This window comes from Pipra filicauda, unplaced genomic scaffold, assembly GCF_003945595.2.
Source record: "Pipra filicauda isolate LSUMZ 115617 unplaced genomic scaffold, ASM394559v2 scaffold128_size5466820_pilon, whole genome shotgun sequence".
NCBI lineage: Eukaryota > Metazoa > Chordata > Aves > Passeriformes > Pipridae > Pipra > Pipra filicauda.
Window position 1 is genome coordinate 374,453 of NW_024103751.1, and position 19,492 is coordinate 393,944.

The 19,492-nt window shown below is 45.5% G+C and overlaps 1 protein-coding gene across 3 annotated transcripts in view; it reads right to left on the reverse strand.

The window, feature by feature from the left end:
- Window positions 1-6,282: 6,282 nt before the first annotated feature.
- DYM (dymeclin) overlaps window positions 6,283-19,492 on the reverse strand; it is a 215,528-nt gene continuing 202,318 nt past the window's right edge. For all 3 annotated transcript variants that reach the window (XM_027724300.2, XM_027724297.2, XM_039390634.1), the window contains one exon: window positions 6,283-8,865. In XM_027724300.2, the coding sequence (XP_027580101.1) occupies window positions 8,716-8,865 (150 nt within the window). In that variant the 3' untranslated portion in view covers window positions 6,283-8,715. The remainder of the gene's footprint in view (window positions 8,866-19,492) is intronic.

A 19,492-nucleotide genomic window follows, 5' to 3' on the forward strand; every position in this document is an offset into this window, starting at 1 on the left:
CACGCACCCCTACCAACCCGCCATCCCAAGGGTTACTGTCGAGGTAGGAGAAAGCTGCTAAGGGAAGACACTCTTAAAACTTGAAGGGGCAGTACTTCAAAGGCATCAGTAAAAATCCATCTGCCCCGAGCCTAGTCCCTCTCCATCTGGCCTTAAACTGGGAGTGCAGGGTGCCAAATCCTCTCCTATGTCTCTTAAATCAAGAGGATTCAATGGACAACTTCTGGTCCTTATGGTCCATCACAGGGCTGGGGGCACTGCCTGGGAAGAAGGTGTAGCAGGCCACTATTCCCAACTTCACGAACCCCAGATCTGAGCTCCAGACTTAAAGAAAAAGCCCTGGGTCCATCAGCCAGGTCTGAGGAAAAAGCCCTGGATCCATCAGCCAGGTCTCTGTAGGTTGTGATTTGAAATGTTTCAGAGATGCTTTTCATCCTACTCTATCTTTTTTGAGGGATAAGGGAGGATAAGGGTCTGCCATGGCGGGAACAGCTGCTGCCCTTGCCAATATCTCCTGGGGGTGCACATCAGAGAGGTGAATCAAAGGCTTTCCAGGACCAGGTCCTAAATTGTTTTGACCTGAAGATGGCTGTCAGTCCTTGAAGCTTATCAGAGACAGATGTGATGCTGAAACTCATCGGTACAAACAGGGGTTTGGCTTTCTGTTGACTACAGATCAGCCCAAGGCCATGAGCTAGACATGAGATTTCAGGTGTAGGCTGGAGGGAAGGCCTTGGGACTTGATACTGACGGTTAGGGGATAAGCTACCCTGCCAGCCTGGGCATGAGATACTGGGGAAGGAGGGGATTTCTTCCCCGCTCTTGATTTCAGCAGGAGCAGAGGGTTATACAACAACGAGGCAGATGGAAATGTCACAACAGCGAGCTTGGCAGCTGCACAAACACAACTAATCTGCCCTCGCTTAATGCTCGTAGCCACAACATAAACACACGTGGGGCACAAGGTAATGGATGAGGTGAATCCATCAACGGCAGCCTTGGTGCACGGGGCGTGCTGCCCTGCGCCCTCCCAGAGCCCTCCCAGAGCCCCAGCTCCCCGGGGAGGGCTGGAACCAGCCTGGGAAAAGCCTGGTGTCTCCTGAAGTCCTGCCCCAAGTGCAGCTGAGATGTCACCTGTACTCACTGTACTCATCCATCGCCTCTTGGGGGACGAGGAGTTCTGCAGGGCACCCACCTAAACCCGACCAGTCCTGTGCTTCCTCTCGTGGCCCTTCGTCAGACAGGGTGGTGCTGAGAAAAGGAGTCACTTTGTGGGTAATGACAGAATTATAATTAATAATGACGGGCCATTTTGACACACATATACGTATGTAAATGCTATATATATATACATATACATACCATAGAGACACACATGCACACTATACACATACATCCAAGCTACCGATCTGGGCTCAGTCCCTTCCCAGTCAGTTTACTTTCTTGCTAATTATTCACTCTTTGGGGCGGGACCATGGCTTCTGGCTTGTTCTCTAGCACTGCTCATGTGGGTACTCAATGGACTTTCATTTGGCTGCACACTCACTGACAACAAGCATGAAGGTATCGACTGAAAATGGCTGTTTCTTCCCCAAAATAATCGAGAATGGCCTCTGCCATGTGCCTCCAGTACGCACCAGTGGGGAAGAGGGAAGGAGGGAAGGAAGGGAGGGGAGAAGGGAAGGAAGAAGGAAAAGAAGGAGAGAAGGAGGGAAGGAAGGAAGGAGAGAAGGAAGGAGAGAAGGAAGGAAGACAGAAAGGAAGAAAGGAAGGAAGGAAAGAAGGAAGGAAGGAAGGAAGGAAGGATGGATGGATGGATTCCTCTGGTCTTGCTGTGGATGTGCGATTTTATGAACTCTCTCCATCTCACCTTCATCAGGAGCTCCCACTTCCCTGGCCCAAACGTGTTCTATCAGGAAGGAGGAGAAGCCAAGCAAGGAGACAAAGGGAGCCCGAAGTTCATGGCTATTGTTTAGGCCAATAATGTATCGATTACAATTTTGTGTGCTAAAAGCTTGACCTTTTAAAGGGCAATTGGCGCCCGTGAGATTTGATTTAGGAGAAAGAAAAGAATTTAAATTTAATTTTCACTTCGTATTTCAGTTGGGAGAAACTTGCAAGACAGGAGACGCCACAGATGGGTTTTTTTTGGGGGGGAAGAGGGTGAGGGTTTTTTTCTGGAGCCATCATAAAGAGCTGCATTCCAGGGTGAAAGTGGCTCTGTTGTTTCTCTACTCCACAGCTCAGCACTGCAGGTACACAGACAAGACACAAGGCGCTAAGTAGAACATTTAATATGAAGCCCAGACAAGTAAATACTGGATACTGAATATCCCACATCCAGGAATGACAGTGGGCTTTCCCCCTGTAGGAAGCAGCAGGAGCAACAAAACTACACACAAGGGTGTTTTGGGAAAAAAACCACAATTTTAGGTCCTCAAGCACCTGTTTTGGGAGAGGTTTTGAATTTCCAGGTACAGGTTTGCCCCTGTACAGTTTATTTCCATTATCCCCTAGTTGATACAGTCCTTAAATAGTGACAGACAGCTCTGGTGGGGCTGAGCACCCCAGGCCTGCTGTGCCCCGAGCACCCACACCCAGCAGGATTCATGGAAGGGGGGGGCACTGCAGACTGGGGTGCAGGAGCTGTGCTGGGAGAAGGGATGGACCCTGACAACGGCTTCAGGGGCAAAAATAGAAGCAGCAGGGTGAGGACAGCTGTTCCTAGTTTAAATTGCAGTTTTTAATAAGCTGTTTTGTTCTTTGAAAAGCATTTGTTTCATCATTTCATAAACAGGAGGAGGGGCCGGGGCAGCATCATCGAGGATGTCACCTACTTTGTCACTGCTCCTTTCCAGATCCTCAAAGGCCTCCAATTTTCTCCCAGTGCCATCAGATTCAGGGCTTTCAGCAGCACAAAGTGACTATAAGGAAGACTGAAGTCTGCCATTCAGTTTGCCAAGACATCTGGCAAAAGCATTATGTACAGCTGAACATTTCATCACGTCTGCCAAGACATAGTCATTTCGGATTAATTTTAAGACAGTTTTTAAAGTGATGATGAAGGATTGTGCCGTGCGCTTCAGCAGGCATTAAAAAAAAATAAATTAAAAAAAAAAACACCAACCCCTCTCTTCTTTAAACCTCTCATTCAAATTGTCCCAGTTTGGCAGCTCTGGGGTGCATTTGATTTGGAGGGATTCACCAATAGTGACACTTCCATTTATCTGAGCTCGTGTAAGTGCTGGCACAGCCCATGGGTGGTAGCAGTGCCTTCAATATTAAACATGGCCACTTGGAGCAATTCATTTACAAACAGGCAGCACAGCCTGTAACATCCGAAATGCATCCACCCAGCAATAACCAGCATCTATGATTAAATGCTTACAAGCTGTAATCTCAGCTGGAGCCCTGCAGTTTGGGGTTAACTACCCTCCAAGAGCAAAAGCATTTACAGCGCTGTCACTCCAGAGCAGCCCCCGGTATTCCCATTGAAGGGGTGCCAAAATCTGTAGTCAGTGACATGCAAAGGAGAGATGTAGCTCATGGGTTGCTGCTTTTGAGATCCCAGCTCATGCAAGCCTGCAGCCATTTCCATGGCCCCATCAACTTCCCTGGGCAACCTGTGCCAGGGCCTCACCATCCTCACAGACAGCAATTCCTTCCCAGTATCCCATCTAAACCTGCCCTCTGGCAGTGGGAAGCCATTCCCCCTTGTCCTGTCCCTCCAGCCCTTGTCCCAGGTCCCTCTCCAGCTCTCCTGGAGCCCCTTTAGGCCCTGGAAGGGGCTCTCAGGTCTCCCTGGAGCCTTCTCTTCTCCAGGCTGAACCCCCCCAGCTGTCCCAGCCTGGCTCCAGAGCAGAGGGGCTCCAACCCTCGGATCTTTAAGGTCCCTTCCAATCCAAACCATTCTATGATTACCTTAAATCCTCATGTCCACAGCCCACAGCACCTCCCTGCCCTGCTCCCAGTGAGTCGCTGTTCCCAAAGTCACAGCAGGAAGTGCAGCTTTGCTGTCCAGGTCAGTGTAAGTTGTAACAGTTGCCCTTTTGTCTTTGAAACACCATTATCTCCCTTTAGCAGAACTGTTATCAGCGCCATGGGCGATGCTGGTGACGTGTGTTGGTGTCTCATGCAGAAGAAGGATGGCCCCAGAGCACTTGTCTGGTGATGTCACAGCCCGGGGATGTCCTGCCAACAGGATCCTTTCCTGAAAGGGAAAAAAAACCAGGCAAACTCCCTGCGTGCATGACCCTTTCCCTGAGCCCTTCACACACATCTGGATGTCATGAATGACCCGTGAATGACCATGAATGAATAATTCTCAGAGTTTAGGTTCTGCCTTCTAGCCAAGCCCCAAGTAATACTCAACCACTTCCATCCTAGCCCAGACAACCAACTTTGTGACACCCAGGACGTCATTTCCCACAGAAGTCAGTCTCAAGGGAATATCTGCACCATACTGAGAGCCCACAGCCATCAAAGCTGCTGCCAGAAGGTGTCCAGGAGCTGATGCTTCATCCTCCAGGTGCTCAGGATGAGGCTGTTGTGTGTTGTCATCAGACGTGCAGCTGTTACCTTAAACTGCTAGTTGTGAGTCAGTAGAGTCTGTTATAATAACAGATAATAAATATTATAATAACTCCCCCCAAAATCCCCAAATTCAGAGCAAACCAAACACAAAAGCAGCTGCGACCCTGAATTTTATGTCATTACTGGTACCAATGGTACTTATTTTTAGGTGAGGTGGCCAAAGCCCTGCTAATGGGAAGAAATGGGAAAGGATTTACAGGGGTCAGGTGATTCTAGAAGTGCAATTGTATAGAAAACTCCTGCTCTTCCAGGATTTACACACACTGAGATTTACACACACTGAGCCCAGTCCATCAAGAGAGACCCCGGGGTTGACTAAACGTAAGATGGCATCTGACCTTTAGTTGGCTGAATTAGACAACGTACACGAGAATGAAACCGGTAGAAAAGGTTGTACAAAAAGCTTTAGAGTTTCCAAAGAAGGGAGGGGGGTTGTTTGCTTCTTCCTTTCCTGTTTAACTGGTAGATCAACAATCTAGAGGGACACAGAGAACTAACTGTCTGGGGTTTTTTTTCCCGTAACTTGCCTAATACTCTTTGATTTTAGGCTAGTAGGGTCAAGAAAAGCCAGGACACCTGGCAAAGGCAGCCCAAAAACCTTCCAAAGTGAGTGATTCCCAACTCATTCGTAGCTTTCCACCCACCACCTCAGTTTCAGAGTGAGATCAGAGTTTCACTCTGAGGAAGGAGAATTTCTCCCTCGTCAGGGATATGTGCATCAGGCTCCACAGGCACAGCCCACAACAGACAACAACTGGGTTTCCTGCCTGTTATCCCCAAAGTTTGGTCCTCTGGAAAGGATGGTCTTCTGAGAACTGACCTCTCTTCTCCTCCCCATCCCTGAAGTGATGGATTTCCCTCTCCAGAGCTACTCAAGGAGCCCAAGCAGGTGGTGTCACTGGTGACCAGCACTCAGAGCAAGAACAGAATAGAATCTCAGAACAGTTTAGGTTGGAAAGGACCTTAAAGACCATCTTGTTCCACCTTCTGCTGTGGGCAGGGACACCTTCCACTAGACCAAGTTGCTCCAAAGCCCATCCAACCTGACCTTAGACACTTCCAGGGATCCAAGGGCAGACACAGTTCCTCTGGGCAACCTGTGCCAGGGCCTCACCACCCTCACAACTAGGAATTCCTTCCCAATATCCCATCTAACCCTGCCCTCTGGCAGTTTGAAGCCATTTCCCCTCGTCCTGTCACTCCAGGCTTCCCCAAAGCCCATCTCCATCTTTCTTGTTGGCTCTCTTCAGGCACTGCAAGGCCACCGTTAGATCACCCCAAATATGAGCGTGGTCAGGTGAAGGCCCCCGTGACACACTCATCCTGTCCCCCCAAAAAACAGAGACACAACATTGGCTTACGTGGGGTGGCCAGAACAACAGGAGAGAGAAGCTGAGAGTGCAGCAACACATCACATCTGGTCTGGTGTGGACAATCCAGTCCCTGCTCTGTTTCCCCCCACGACCGTCGAGGTTGAGTTGTCAAGAGGTGAGATTCCATATGACACTTCCCTTCTTGCACCAAGCACTGATTTAAACAATTATTTACTTTATACAATAAATAAAATAACATCCTTCTTACTGCACATCCTGGAGGATGTTATAAAGCCTTGTGCACGTTAGGCCTGATGACCACCCCAAGACTCATCCCATGGCAGCTATCACAGAAAACAGAACAACACTCTGTACGTACTGTTTTATTTTTTTTTTTTTTATTATGCATAATAAATCTTTCACACAAAGTAATGAAAAGGATCCCTAAGGTGAAGGAAAACAAGAGTATTTGTGACCGTACCAGAGTGCAGACATCAGGGCACTGCCAGACCCACATCACGCTCCAACTCTTGGAAGAGCCAATGGATTTTAGTATAAATCTTGGTCTGGCTCTGCTGTTCCAGCTTTAGGTGGTAACTCCAGCTGTTCCAAACCAGCTGGGATCTGGGAGCACAGCATATTATTAAACACACAAGGGGAAATTATGCCATTGGAACAAACCTGTTCCTTCTGTACTTCAGTGTCCCCACAACGAGAGGACAGTGAGAGACAATTCGCTGTGCGACTCCCACGCTGGTTCAGCAGCTGGTTTGACCTATTCTGTCAGACTGCTGCTTTATGTACCCTTCTCTTTGTAAAAAGCCCTTTCGCAGAAGAAATCAGGCTCTCTGCAGTCTGGCACCTGGCTGAGTTGTCTGCTCTGGTGAGGCCTCTCTCGCCCCGGGGTGGAGGGTGCTCCCCTTGGGCAGGTTCAAGTTCTGCTTAAAACAGATGAACACTGAGCCATCCCAGTAGCTTCAGAATCCCCAGTTTAAAAGTGCATCTTCAGACTGACCTCTCCAAAGCTGGGCAGCCCTGCTGACTCACAAACACTCTTAGTCTTTTAATAAAGACAAAATTACGAATCACTACAGTAAGTAAGAAAAGTCATCCCCTTTTGACGTTTGCTCAAAGAACAAAACAAAACAGAATAAGTTCAAAAACACAGCATCAACTTATGTGCAGCTCAGTCATGGTTCATTCATTTCTCCTATTTGCCTAAGAAAACACTGCATCCCCAGTCTTAACATTGCCTTTTCTCAAAAGCTTCTGCCATAAAGTCCTAAATGCTCCAGGGCTGTAGATATATATATATATATATCCATTTGTAGCTATATTTTAATAAATCTGGAAAGCTTTTTTTTTTTTTAAGCCAGCAATTCCATTTGTGTAGGACTCAAATGGACTTCCACCTCTAAACAAGCAGATAAAAGGAAAGTACAATCTTAGCACATCCTTTAGGGGGACCAAACAGTGCAAGAAATTCTATTTAAAGCCACTTGAAGGACTGTCTGAAAGCAAATGCACCTGATTCCTCAGGTCAACAAACAGAACATGCTGGAGCAGGCAGTGAATACAGAGGGTTGCCACATATGTTTAGGAACTGATTCCTTGAAATTGGAAGTTTTGGCATGCAATGCACTGGTGATAGTCCCCCCCCCACAGCAGCACATGGGATGGGGAGAGTGTGCACACGTGTGTGCAACGGGCATCGTTGGGAGTCTCTCCCAAAAAAATATCCCCACTTTGATACATGAGATGTTCTTTCAAAATCACACCACATTTCTTCTGCTTTTCCCACTGCTGAAACAGGTGTATCAGGAAAGGGCACTTGAAAACAACAACAGAAAGAAAGAGAAGTACTCTACATTCAGATAAATTTATACTTCTGCCATAAAACCTTCAATACCAAAAAGAGGGGTTTCAACACAGAGCTTCGTCAAGGATCCCCAGGACACACTGTCACCATTACGCACATTACAGGACACTGGTCTACCTTACAATCTTATAATTATTTTCTTTGGACTTTTTCCAACCCCCCCCTTCCCCACACCTTCAATTTCCAGGAACAACTTTTGTACAGGAGCACAGAAAAACAAGTCTGTAAGGGACTTGACCCCGAAAGCTGGTGTTTCTAGCCCTATGTAGAGTCAGTCAAAAAAACAACAACAACAAAAAAAGACTTGCTATTGAAAATCCTCCCACAAACATCTAAATCAAGTGTTTTGAATCTGCCTGGGAGCTAATCTGATTAAGATGCTGCTCGCTTAGTTCCCTTGGATGACAGTGTAGACACCAATTTCAGGACTGCAGCCCTGACAGTGCCACGGAAACGGAGGGCTGTGAGTGAAAACATGGGATTAGGTAACAATCAACCCACGGCAGAATCCAACAGACCATAAAAAGCTTGACCCAATGAAGCTGCCTTGCCTGAAAGAAACAAAAACACAAACGCTGCTTCCAAACCAAAGCCTCTTTCCTCATTTACCCCGTTAAGTTAAAAGAAAAATCAGGTTTGTGGTTGGTAGTAACATCACACCCCATGTGTAAGGCCTCATTTTCATCAAACAAGCTCTAGGTTATGGGTATAAATACAAGGGTGCCTACAAGTCCCTCACACCACAGCCTGTCACCAGCGTGTCGGTGGCAATCTGCTTCCAAAAATAGGCTGTACAGTGGTGGCAACTTCATTCTCTGTAAGCTTTGGGGTCAGAGGGTGCATGTTGGAAGGGGTCACGTATCAACACGCGGTGCAGAGGTTCGTTTTATGTAAGAAGACAGAGTTGGGTTGGGTTGGGTTGGCTGTCCTTCAGCCAGAGTCCATGGTGAAGAGCTGGATGTCGTGGGGGTTCCAGTACAGGGCCACGGCAGAGTTGTAGACCAAGGACCACACGTAGGGGATGAAGAACTCCTCAGGCTGCTCCTCCTCCACATACTTGAACTTCAGCTCGGGGAACTTCTGCAACAAGAAACCAAAGTCCAGTGAGGGGAGGTTTGCATGTCTGTTTGCAAACACACAGCCCATGTAAACACTGAAGAAAGAGGTCTGGTCAACAAAATAATGGGAGGAACTAAACCATTAGACCCAAAGGAAAATATTTACAGGATAAAGAGATAATTTATAATTTCTTCTTTGAATGAGTGCTACATTAGCATATTGTATTCAACCCCTTTACTGTTGGTCACAATCCATTTGCATGTTAACAGACTGAACACGTGAATCGTTTACAAAACACAAAGGTCCTAAGGAAAACTGTCATTTTCAGCAGCTTCACAAAGGCCTTCTTGCTTTTGCACATACAGACCTGTTTATTGCAGTTTTCCCTAGAAAGCATTTTGCTGTTAATTTTACTTGGCTCTTTAGCAGGAGAATCCTTTGGAAAGGCTGTAAGAATAAACACAGCCTGTGATATCACAGAATATCCTGAGCTGGAACAGGATCACCACGGGATCATCAAGTCCAACCCCTGGCCCTGCACAGGACACCCCAACAATCCCACCCTGGCCCTGAGAGCATTGTCCAAACACTCCTGGAGCTCTGTCAGGCTTCTTGCTGTGCCCACTGCCCTGGGGAGCCTGGTCAGTGCCCAACCACCCTCTGGGGGAAGAACTTTTTCCTGAGATCCAAACCAATCCTCCCCTGACACAGCTCTGGCCATTCCTTCGGGTCCTGTCTCTCACCAGAGAGCAGAGACTGACATGCTGCGACTTTAGTTTCCCAGTCCTCTCATTCCAACCCCCTCCCAAAGCAACACACACTGAAAACCCACTGTGTTCACTCTCAGTGTGCTTTTGGAAGGGCTGAGTCTACTTTTGTACTCTGGTCTTCACTTTATCCACTTCTAAATGTTGCCTGTGCCTGAGCTTGGCAGTCTCAGACAAAAGCCGCATTGCAATGATCACTGGGGTAAGATAAAACACGATGCATTTTATTATTTATAGGGCTGTGGCTAAGACTAAGAATAAACTCAACGGTGTGACATGATCAGAACAAGCACAGCAATGGCTAAGGAGCCTCTTTGCCCATTAATAATGAAGGGATTCCCTATCCTATTTCTTGAGCTCACAGTGTCCTGTTTCCTTGCCTTAGGGTACAGGACTTCTGGTTTGATCAGTCTCCTTTAAAGGAGCCTTTCTTGGCCTCTTGGTTTTCAGGGTTATGTATTTAACTTCTGTGCACTCAGGTTATTTGTATTCTTGGAGCCAGAAAACATGGAAACCTGTAGAAAGTTGTAGAAAACATGTAAATGTGGCACCTGGGGACGTGGGTTAGTGGTGGGCTTGCCAGTGCTGGGGTAACATTTGGACTCAGTGATCTTGGAGGGGTTTTCCACCTCAAGGATTCTGTGACTCTATGTTTCTACTCCTTCCTTGTGCCGCTGCTGCTGCTACTGGAGCAGTTTGGTGCAAGTGCTGAGCACACAATTACACCAAGACACAAAGGTGCCACCTGTGCTGTGCTTTACAAGGAGGATGTCTCCATGGACAGCTTCTTCCAACCCTCCCAAGTGACAGTGTGCCACCTCCTACATGTCTCCATGGACAGCTTGTCCAGCTTGGCTCAACCACAGCCTTGGGTGACAATGTGACATCTCCTCCACCACTGAGGATGTCAGTGTCACCTTCCAAGTGCTCTCACATTCTGGAGCTGCCATGGTTTGGCTCATTTTGGGGTCAGGCCCTCAATCACAGCTCTACTTAGCCAGATGACAATGTGGAGCCTGGGAGGAACCATTTTGACTGTCATTATTGTACTTCAGGACTTTGGCAGGAGTGGGGAGCTCAGCCTCAGAGCACTCAGGGAGGGAAGGAGGACACCACTATCTCTGTTCAAGGAACTATGGCACACAAAAGACCAGGTTGTTAAAGGCACTTCTGCACTTAACTCCTGTTGAGTTCAAAGCTCAGAACCTCAAAGGTACATCAGCAAGTTTAATTTCCTGTGTCAGACATGTAGTTTGTGGTAGAGAAGCTCTATGACAGCCTTTTCACGCACCCATCCCGCTTTCTACCACCTCTCTTTCCCAGGTCTGTTTTGATGAGCCTGTTTAATGTTCTGCATCACTTTATTTTCTCACTCTCAGGCACCTTGCACCCATACTCACCCCCATCTCTCATTTCCTGCCTCCTATCCTACTCCCACCCCAACTCCCTTCCACTGCATCCTTATCCTCTCTCTTTAATGTATCTTTCTATTTTGAACTTGCCCAAGCAAGTTTTCTTTTTTCTCATCAGCCTCAAGAGATCCTCCTTTTCATTAATATCCTCTATCCCTTCCCACCACATCTCCGAGTTCTCAAACTGTCCCTGCCTTCCTCTTCTGCCACCCTACCCCTCCTCTCAGGACACTATAATTCTTTTGGAAGGTTAAACCTCACCCCAATCAAGCCCTCAAGTATATTTTCATTACTATTTATTTTTTTAAAAAAACCCTGATATTCTACTTTGCTTATCCTCGGTGCAGTCTTCCCCACTTCCCTCCAAAACATCCTGACTTGTGGTCAGTGTTGACAGCAGCACATTCCCTTCAGCACTGCATCAGCAGAATGAATGGTTAAACCTCATGGTTACACCATGGCAACGTTACAAGGCAGAGAAAAGCCTTAAACAGTTGCCACTCTTCACCCCAGGGGCGGCTGCACGCCAGGACTGCAGCCTGGAGTAGTCCTTCTGGGAGGGAAGGGGGAAAAAAGTGATTAAAGATACTAATTTCAGTTGAATTAAACACAGATAACTTTTTTTTTCCCCCCACGTTCGCGGACACAGATACAGCTACTGCTTTTGCAAACACTTGTGGCAGTAAGCTGGGAGCATTCTGGGCTCTTGTGAAGCCTAACAAACATCTCCAGCCCTAAAGCTGTAGGTAAAATTGTATTAGAAGTTCCAACAGCTCCATCTAAGATGCTCAGGTCTTACTATCCCATTATCTCTCAGCTGGAGGGGCAGCATAAAATAAATCAGATAGCATTCATATTTTCAGGCAATAAGCCATGCATTGATTTTATTATTAAGCTTTTCTTCAGGCTGATCAATGTTGCCATTGATTGCAATCGTACTGCAGCAATTTAATAATCAATTTCAGATTAAAGGCTATAACTCACTGCAGTCAGTCTGCACTCTCTCACACTCAACACATGCCTTGAACAGTCTGCACTGTATCTTGGAAATGTAGAAAAGGAAAATGAGACTTTTAAGCAGAGGGATCATACACGTCGCCATTACATACACACAATTTTGAATGCGTTTGTATAAAAATAATGTAAGTAATGGCAGGAGTGACGGATTTGTGATGGTCCACCTGAACAGTGGGCCCAGGACAGCTCAATGCACTGTTAATGACACATGGAGAATCTGAATTGCAGGTCAGCAATTCAAACCCACCTTCTTTAGACGGTTGCAGTGATGCCTGGCTGTGTGCTGGCCACAGTTTCTCATTCATTAAAAATGAGAAATCCTAGAGGCCCAGCATGGAGAGAACTGCACCAGCATCTTTGGGATGTGGATGTGGCACTTGGGAATATGGTTTAGTGGTGAACACAGTGGTGCTGGGTTAATGGTTGAACTTGATCTTAGAGGGTTTTTCTAACCTCAGTGATTTTGTGATCTACCTTGCAAGATTAACCATGGCAGTCATCCACTGCTAAGATGAAAAACTACCCATACTGTCTCACTACAAGGGTGTTCGCTGAAAACAGAATTTATTAACAAACAAAACCACCAAATTTAAGCCACCTGAAAAAGTTTCTTTCTTATCTGACTGACTTTAAAACTATTTGTAACAGCCAGAATTAGAAACCACATAAGAAGCTTTATTGAGGCCAAAAAGCCGTAAGATTTTCAATGGGTTCAAGGAATGGTTCAAATCAGATCTGTGCCATTTGCCTCCTGCATGTACTGCTTCCAAATGAGTGATCAGGAGCCTTAGCCATGTGTTACAGACAGGAGGTGACACTGAATGAGTGTTTCTGCAGAGCTGTAAAACAACCAGGCCACAGGAGTCTCAGGGCACTCTCAGCAATGTCCCATCCAGCACTGTTGAGTTTCTGTCATGGTTAACAAAATTCCCAAAGTGGCACATCAAACCAGCAGTGCACAAAACCATTTTCTTCTGCTTTGCTGCTGTTGTGTCCAACTTACTCCTGGAAAGACATTTGCTCCCCAGCTGGTGACACTCCAGTGAACCTCTTTTGAAAAGAGGGACCGTTCTAAGGCATCTCAAACAGTAGTCTTAATAACAGACGACAAGCCCTGGCATGGGATTAATCACCCCTTTTTTTCCTTGACAGTCCTTTTTGTGATGGTGTCGAAAGATGGAGCCCCTCTGCTCTGGAGCCAGGCTGGGAGAGCTGGGGGTGTTCAGCCTGGAGAAGACCCTGGGAAGACCTGAGAACCCCTTCCAGTGCCTAAAGGGCCTCCAGGAGAGCTGGAGAGGGACTTGGGAAGGCCTGGAGTGACAAAACAAGGGTTTCCTGCTGCCAGAAGGTAGGGATACTGGGAAGGAATTCCTGTCTGTGAGGGCGGTGAGGCCCTGGCACAGGTTGCCCAAAGAAGCTGTGGCTGTCCCTGGATCCCTGCAAGTGTCCAAGGTCAGGATGGGCATGGCTTGGAGCAACCTGGGCTAGCGGAGATGTCCCTGCCCATGGCAGGGGTTGGAACTGGATAATCTTTAAGGTCCCTCCCAACACAAAACCCTCTGTGATCCTATATATGATGCTGTTCACTATTTAAGTTTTTGAACACAAATGGGTCCACTGGAGCCATTATTTGCATTTCCCTCCAGCCCTTATAGAGGAGGAACAACCCCAGATAGTTTAAAACAAACCCGAGAGCCGGAGGTAACGCTACGGTTTGAGCGGCACAAGTTAAACAGAGACATCACTTATCAGCTCCGGTGAATCACTCCACCACTGCACCCTATCTTGTTTTCTTCTGCCAGACAAAGCAGAAGTCAGATTTAGTGGTTGGGACGAGGGTACAAACGAGACAGACCGAGAACTTTGCAGACTGTCTGCGTTGTCAATCATATGATTCGATGAAAAACCACAAGAAGCCCGATGAACAGATGAAGAACTGAACTGCAATAACTCCCCCACCACAGAAGTTCAACAACATCGGGGTGTTTTGGTTTCTTTTTGGTCTTTTTTTTCTCTTTTTTCAGTTAACGTTGAGGAAGAGAACATCATGGCCAGCCAGCAGCACCTGGCCCCGCTCCAGGCAACGCAGTGGCATCTGCACTGCAAGGCTTGAGCTGTACGTTAAATAAAATAGCCTTTCCCTTCAAATCAACCCTTGGAGCTGCCCCTAGGCTATAGTGTTATGTCAGTGGATGATCTCCATGAAGATAATATAAGCAAGGGCATATGGAGCTGCTTTAAGAGCGATGTCTTTGCTTTATTCCCTGATCTAGATGTTTTACTGGATGAAAAGCAGGACTCGCCAAAGAAATGGGGCAGTCACTGTGGAAAATAAAGAAATTAAAGAACTGTATTAATAAAAATGTGGAGAATCCCCTTTTCCTCTAGTTGTGGTTAGAAACTCTGGTTTCTGAAACAGCAATCAAGTGCAGGTCACTGTTTTCAAAAACAGGTGACTCTCTGAGGAGGAAAGTACCATTTCCAAAAGAGTCTGAACACATTTGAGAGTCAAATTCATGGGGACTTTCCATCAATCCAAACCTTCAAAGTCTTTCTGAAAGTGGTATCTGTGTGTGTTTGAAAAGCTTACTCTGAGTCCTGTTTGGTAACCTAATGACATGCTGGCAAATTATGTGTTTCATATTGTTTCAGCTAAATATAGCAGTATTGCCTGCAGAGCATCTGTAGGATTGGACTTTATTAGCAAAATACATCAAATGGCAAAGAAAAAAAAGAGACAGGGTTCAGATTCAGCATTGTACCAAGTCTCTATTCTAGGGTCCATAATGAATATTTACTCTAGCCATGATTGCCCCTACAACCTGCCTTGCACCAAACACACCAACCTGTAAGGAGTTTGGGCAAAGGAAGCGCACTTGTTATTGTCTGCAAAATCCACAATGCCACCTTGAAATCTGGTCCCCAAAACAGCAATCCTGGAAAAAACCTCAACAGTCATGCCTGGTACACTGTGCATGGTATCGATACTCAGGTATATATGTAAGCATTGATACATTTGTTTTTTATATAAATACAAGCACTTGAGTTCTTTAATGGAGCACAATTCGTGGATGCAAACATCTCAGTGCTTGGTTTAAGACACTGATAGACTGAATTTTTGCAATTATTTAACTCTTTTGAGGTGATAAGGCCCTTTCATCTTCCTCCGGTTCTGTTCGTGTCTGCGGTGCTTCTCTTTGACTTCAGACAGAAAGCCGGTGTGGCTTTGACGAAATATCTGTATGGGCTACACCACACCTGCCTGATACCATCTTTTTCTCCTTCTCAGGCCCGCAACACAGACAGCCCAGCAGAGGACGGTGGTGGGGAGATGAGGGAAGCAAACAGGAAACGTGCTAGACTAGGTGTGAGCCGCACGTCTTGTTCAGAGATCTGCGTGAGGAATAGGTGCAAACTGAAAGATGGTGAAGAAAACTGGGGCTCAGAACATGCCAGGAGGGTTGAGAAAGAAATAGAAAACTCAGGGTGATAAGACGTTCAAAACCATCTATGCACAAGCTAAATATGTTAAATATAATAAATATAGTATTAGGTATAATAAAAGAAATGTAAAAGTTTAAGGAATTACACGAGCTGTAGTAGACAACAACATTTTACCCAGGGAGTAAAATTCCATAAGACAGGTAACCCATACTCTCCTATTGGGACACAATCTTCCTGGTTCAGCAGGGCAGGCAAGTTAATCTATAGGGAGACAGCTGTTTAGAAAGTTAGGATCATTGATACGTGACTTCTGTCTTCAGGTCACTTTGAGTAAAGGTTTGTACAACCAGAGCTGCAGGAAAATAAATGCTCAGCAGTGAATTTTCAGTGTCGGATGTGAACCACCACCAGAAAAGCAGACATGCCTCTGGTCAGAGTTCAGCAATTACCATTTTATTTTAACAGAGTACTGAGAAGTCAGGTCATTTGGGGAAAAATTAGCCAAACAGCTCTGCCTAGATGTTTATTGGTAAAAACACAATGATTTAAATGAGTTAAATAGTTGTGCTAAACCTGCCAGGGCACAAAGCTTTGCAGGGTACCATAAGAGGAAGACTGCATTTCTTTCTGGGATAGAATGGCAAATACTGACAGCTTTAAAGTCCTAGAAATTCAGGGATGCAAATACATCCACACTTTTTTCTTTTCTACCCAGCTAAGTAATATTGCTGATAAATGTCAATAGCTCCAAACCGTGCCATAGAAATGATTTTTGTCTTCATATTGAGTTGTTAATCTATACAAATTCCAAAAGCACTGTATAAACGCACATATCTGAACACAGGACGAGGCCAGGTAGCCAATTCAGGCTCTCCTGAGCCCACTTCAGAAACACCTGGACTCTGGGCTACTTTTAGACAGGACGGTAAATAAACTAAAACACTGGTCAGCAGCTGTAAGGACAGGCTGGGAGAGCTGGGGGGGTTCACCTGGAGAAGAGAAGGATCCAGGGAGACCTGAGAGCCCCTTCCAGTGCTAAAGGGGTCCAGGAGAGCTGGAGAGGAACTTGGGACAAGGGATGGAGGGACAGGACACAGGGAACGGCTTCCCACTGCCAGAGGGCAGGGTTAGATGGGATATTGAGAAGGAATTTTTGTCTGTGAGGGTGGTGAGGCCCTGGCACAGGTTGCCCAGAGCAGAGCAGCTGTGTCTGCCCCTGGATCCCTGGAAATATCCAAGGCCAGGCTGGATGGGACTTGGAGCAACCTGATCTGGCTTAGTGGAAGGTGTCCCTGCCCATGGCAGGGGGTGGAATGAGATGAGCCTTAAGGTTCCTTCCAACACAAACTATTCTGTGATTCTCTGAAAATTCCTTAAAGCACTCAGTTTGAGAAAAAATGGGGATCCCTGCTCAGCTTCAGAGATACTGTGTCTCCCTGGAGAAGTTTTGAAACAGGAAGAAAAGATTAGGAAGATGAAAGACCAAAGAAAAACTCAGATATTACACACTGTTAAGCATCATTAACCTCTAGAAAACACTGTATGTATTATACATACATAGTCCCAACTCAAGGATTTAGAGCTGTAATTACAGTTTGCTTGCCCTGTCAGGATTGTTGTCTATGCCATGTTCTCTAGACAGACACACATTTTTCCAGAACACTTCCAAGAAGACAGTTCAACACCTAGGAGCCAGACAGAGCCTTGCCTTGCTGCCTGACCAGGGAGAGACGGGGAACTGCAACTGGAACACTGCGAGGAATTTGCAACGCTCCAGAATATACAATATATGTTGGCTTTACCAAATAATAAGAAAAAAGTGGACTAGAGATTGATATATGTAATTAAACTTTTAAGTTCAAGGATGAAGGCGTGATGTGTAAACGAGGTATCATCAACAAAAAAGACTACTTTCATTCACTTCAGGGCTTAACCCAAAACAATAACTCTTTGAAAATACAGAGGCCTTTTAGAAGAAAGAATATAGATTTGAGCAAAAAGTAAAGAACCTTGAAATGACAACAGTTAAAAACAAAGAGTGTTTTTAAAATTGAAGTAAAACTAATAAAGATTTAAACATGTGGAATGAAGAAAGCTACTGACTCAACTGACAAAAATGGTTCTAGGTCCTGACCCCGCTCAAGCACTCATGACCCACACATCAACTACTCAGATAAATAAATAAAATCCTTTGTGTGCTTTCGAATTTAGGGAATTAAAATCTGAAAACCAGAATAATCCCTGGACCCATTTCTCAGTGGCATTCAAGGGCAGCACAGCACAAACGGGGATGAGCCTATCAACTCAGAAAACTTCTATTGATGTGAAGTGGAGGTATAAGCCCTTCCTACCATGGGATTTGCAGAAAATGCACATTTCATAACAGCAGTCCCTATTTTTACCAGTGCTAAGGAAGATGCAAATGAGTTTAAGCCCTGGTTTCCTGTGCTTCACCTCACAACCCATCTGCCTCTAGATTGATGTGCAGAGCTTTATGTGGCCATGAAAAAGAGTAGGTTTGCAGCAAACATCTCTGTTAAAACTGAAATGAGTTTAGAAATCACTCATTCACTGATACCTTTATACAGAAGACTTGTACAGCTGCTAACAAAAGGTCACAAGATTAGCAGCAGAATTCAGACACTTCACTCTGCTACAACTCACAATTAAGACCATGATGCTTTAGCAGTACCCTCAAAGAAGGGCTTAGACATCTAGAAATTTTTTAAGTCTCAAAATTAAACCCTGCAACCTTATAAAGACTTTCCAAACACCAAAATACCATTTGCCCTTTTCAAGGGTGCAAAAGGTAAAGTTTAAGAAACTGGCTGTCATAACTCAGTTAGGAACATCTCACTTTCATGTATTGTGTAAATTGGTAGCAGGGGGAGGAACAACTCTTTGAAGGTCTTACATTGGGCATAAACTCAAGTTGTCCTAAATCTATACATGTACTGTTTGGATCACTCTGCCAAAGACAGAAAATATAAAGTTCAGCAAGCAAGTGAAGGCAGAGCAGGATCAGTTCTGCAGTCAACCAGCAGATCTGGAGCAAATCATCATCCCTGGAGGGATTTAAAAGCTATGTGGATGTGGCATTTGGGAATATGGGCTAGTGGTGGACTTGGCAGTACTGGGGGAATGGTTGGACTCGATAATCTCAGAGGGCTTTTCCAACCCAGACAATTCTGCGATTTTGTGACCTGTGAGAGACTGAGGTGCTTGATCAGTCCATAAAAAGCTCGCGGTGCCTTCAAGGGCCTTCATCAGCTGGTCAGTGGGGAAACCCTTACATAAAACAAAAGGGGTTTTTTATGGTTCAGGACTCACCAAAGATAAGAATAATTCTTGATTACTTGCAACAATGTGAAGGAACTCAAAGGAGGGTAAAGTAGGGGTGAAAAAAGCAAAGTCTCCTATTGGAGATACTGTAGGAGAAGGCAGCAAAGAAGAATTAACTCCATAACTGTGTATCTGTTTTTTTTTTAAAACAAAGCCAATGCTATAAATGCCAAACAATATTCCAGTTCTCCCGCCAGAGACGATCATCTGCTAATTATTTTCTGAAAAGTGAGTTCCACACTCTTAGTCCAATAGATATAATTTATTAAACTTTCTTTTAACAGTAAAGAAAAACTCACTGGAAAAAGGCCTATGAAATCTATGAAAGATGGAAGTTTTGGAGAAACTAACCCTGCTGAATAATGAATGATATGTGTAGCTATATACTCAAAGACATGGTAGAACTACTCTTGACAAATCTTGGAGCCAACTATGTATTTTAAAAATTTTGAGCAGTGAGTGCTACTGCCTAAGTCAGAGCAGTTGTTTTGACTTTGATAGCAGACTACTCTAAAATACAAGGAATGTTGTTTATCATGGAAATGCTTTGTGCTCCAGATAACATCACGGATGACTGCCCCACCTAGGCTAAGGCACCATCCCATCATCCCAAAACAAACCCCAGATAAACCTCTCACTGTTGCCCGGCTCCTACTTCCACCAAAA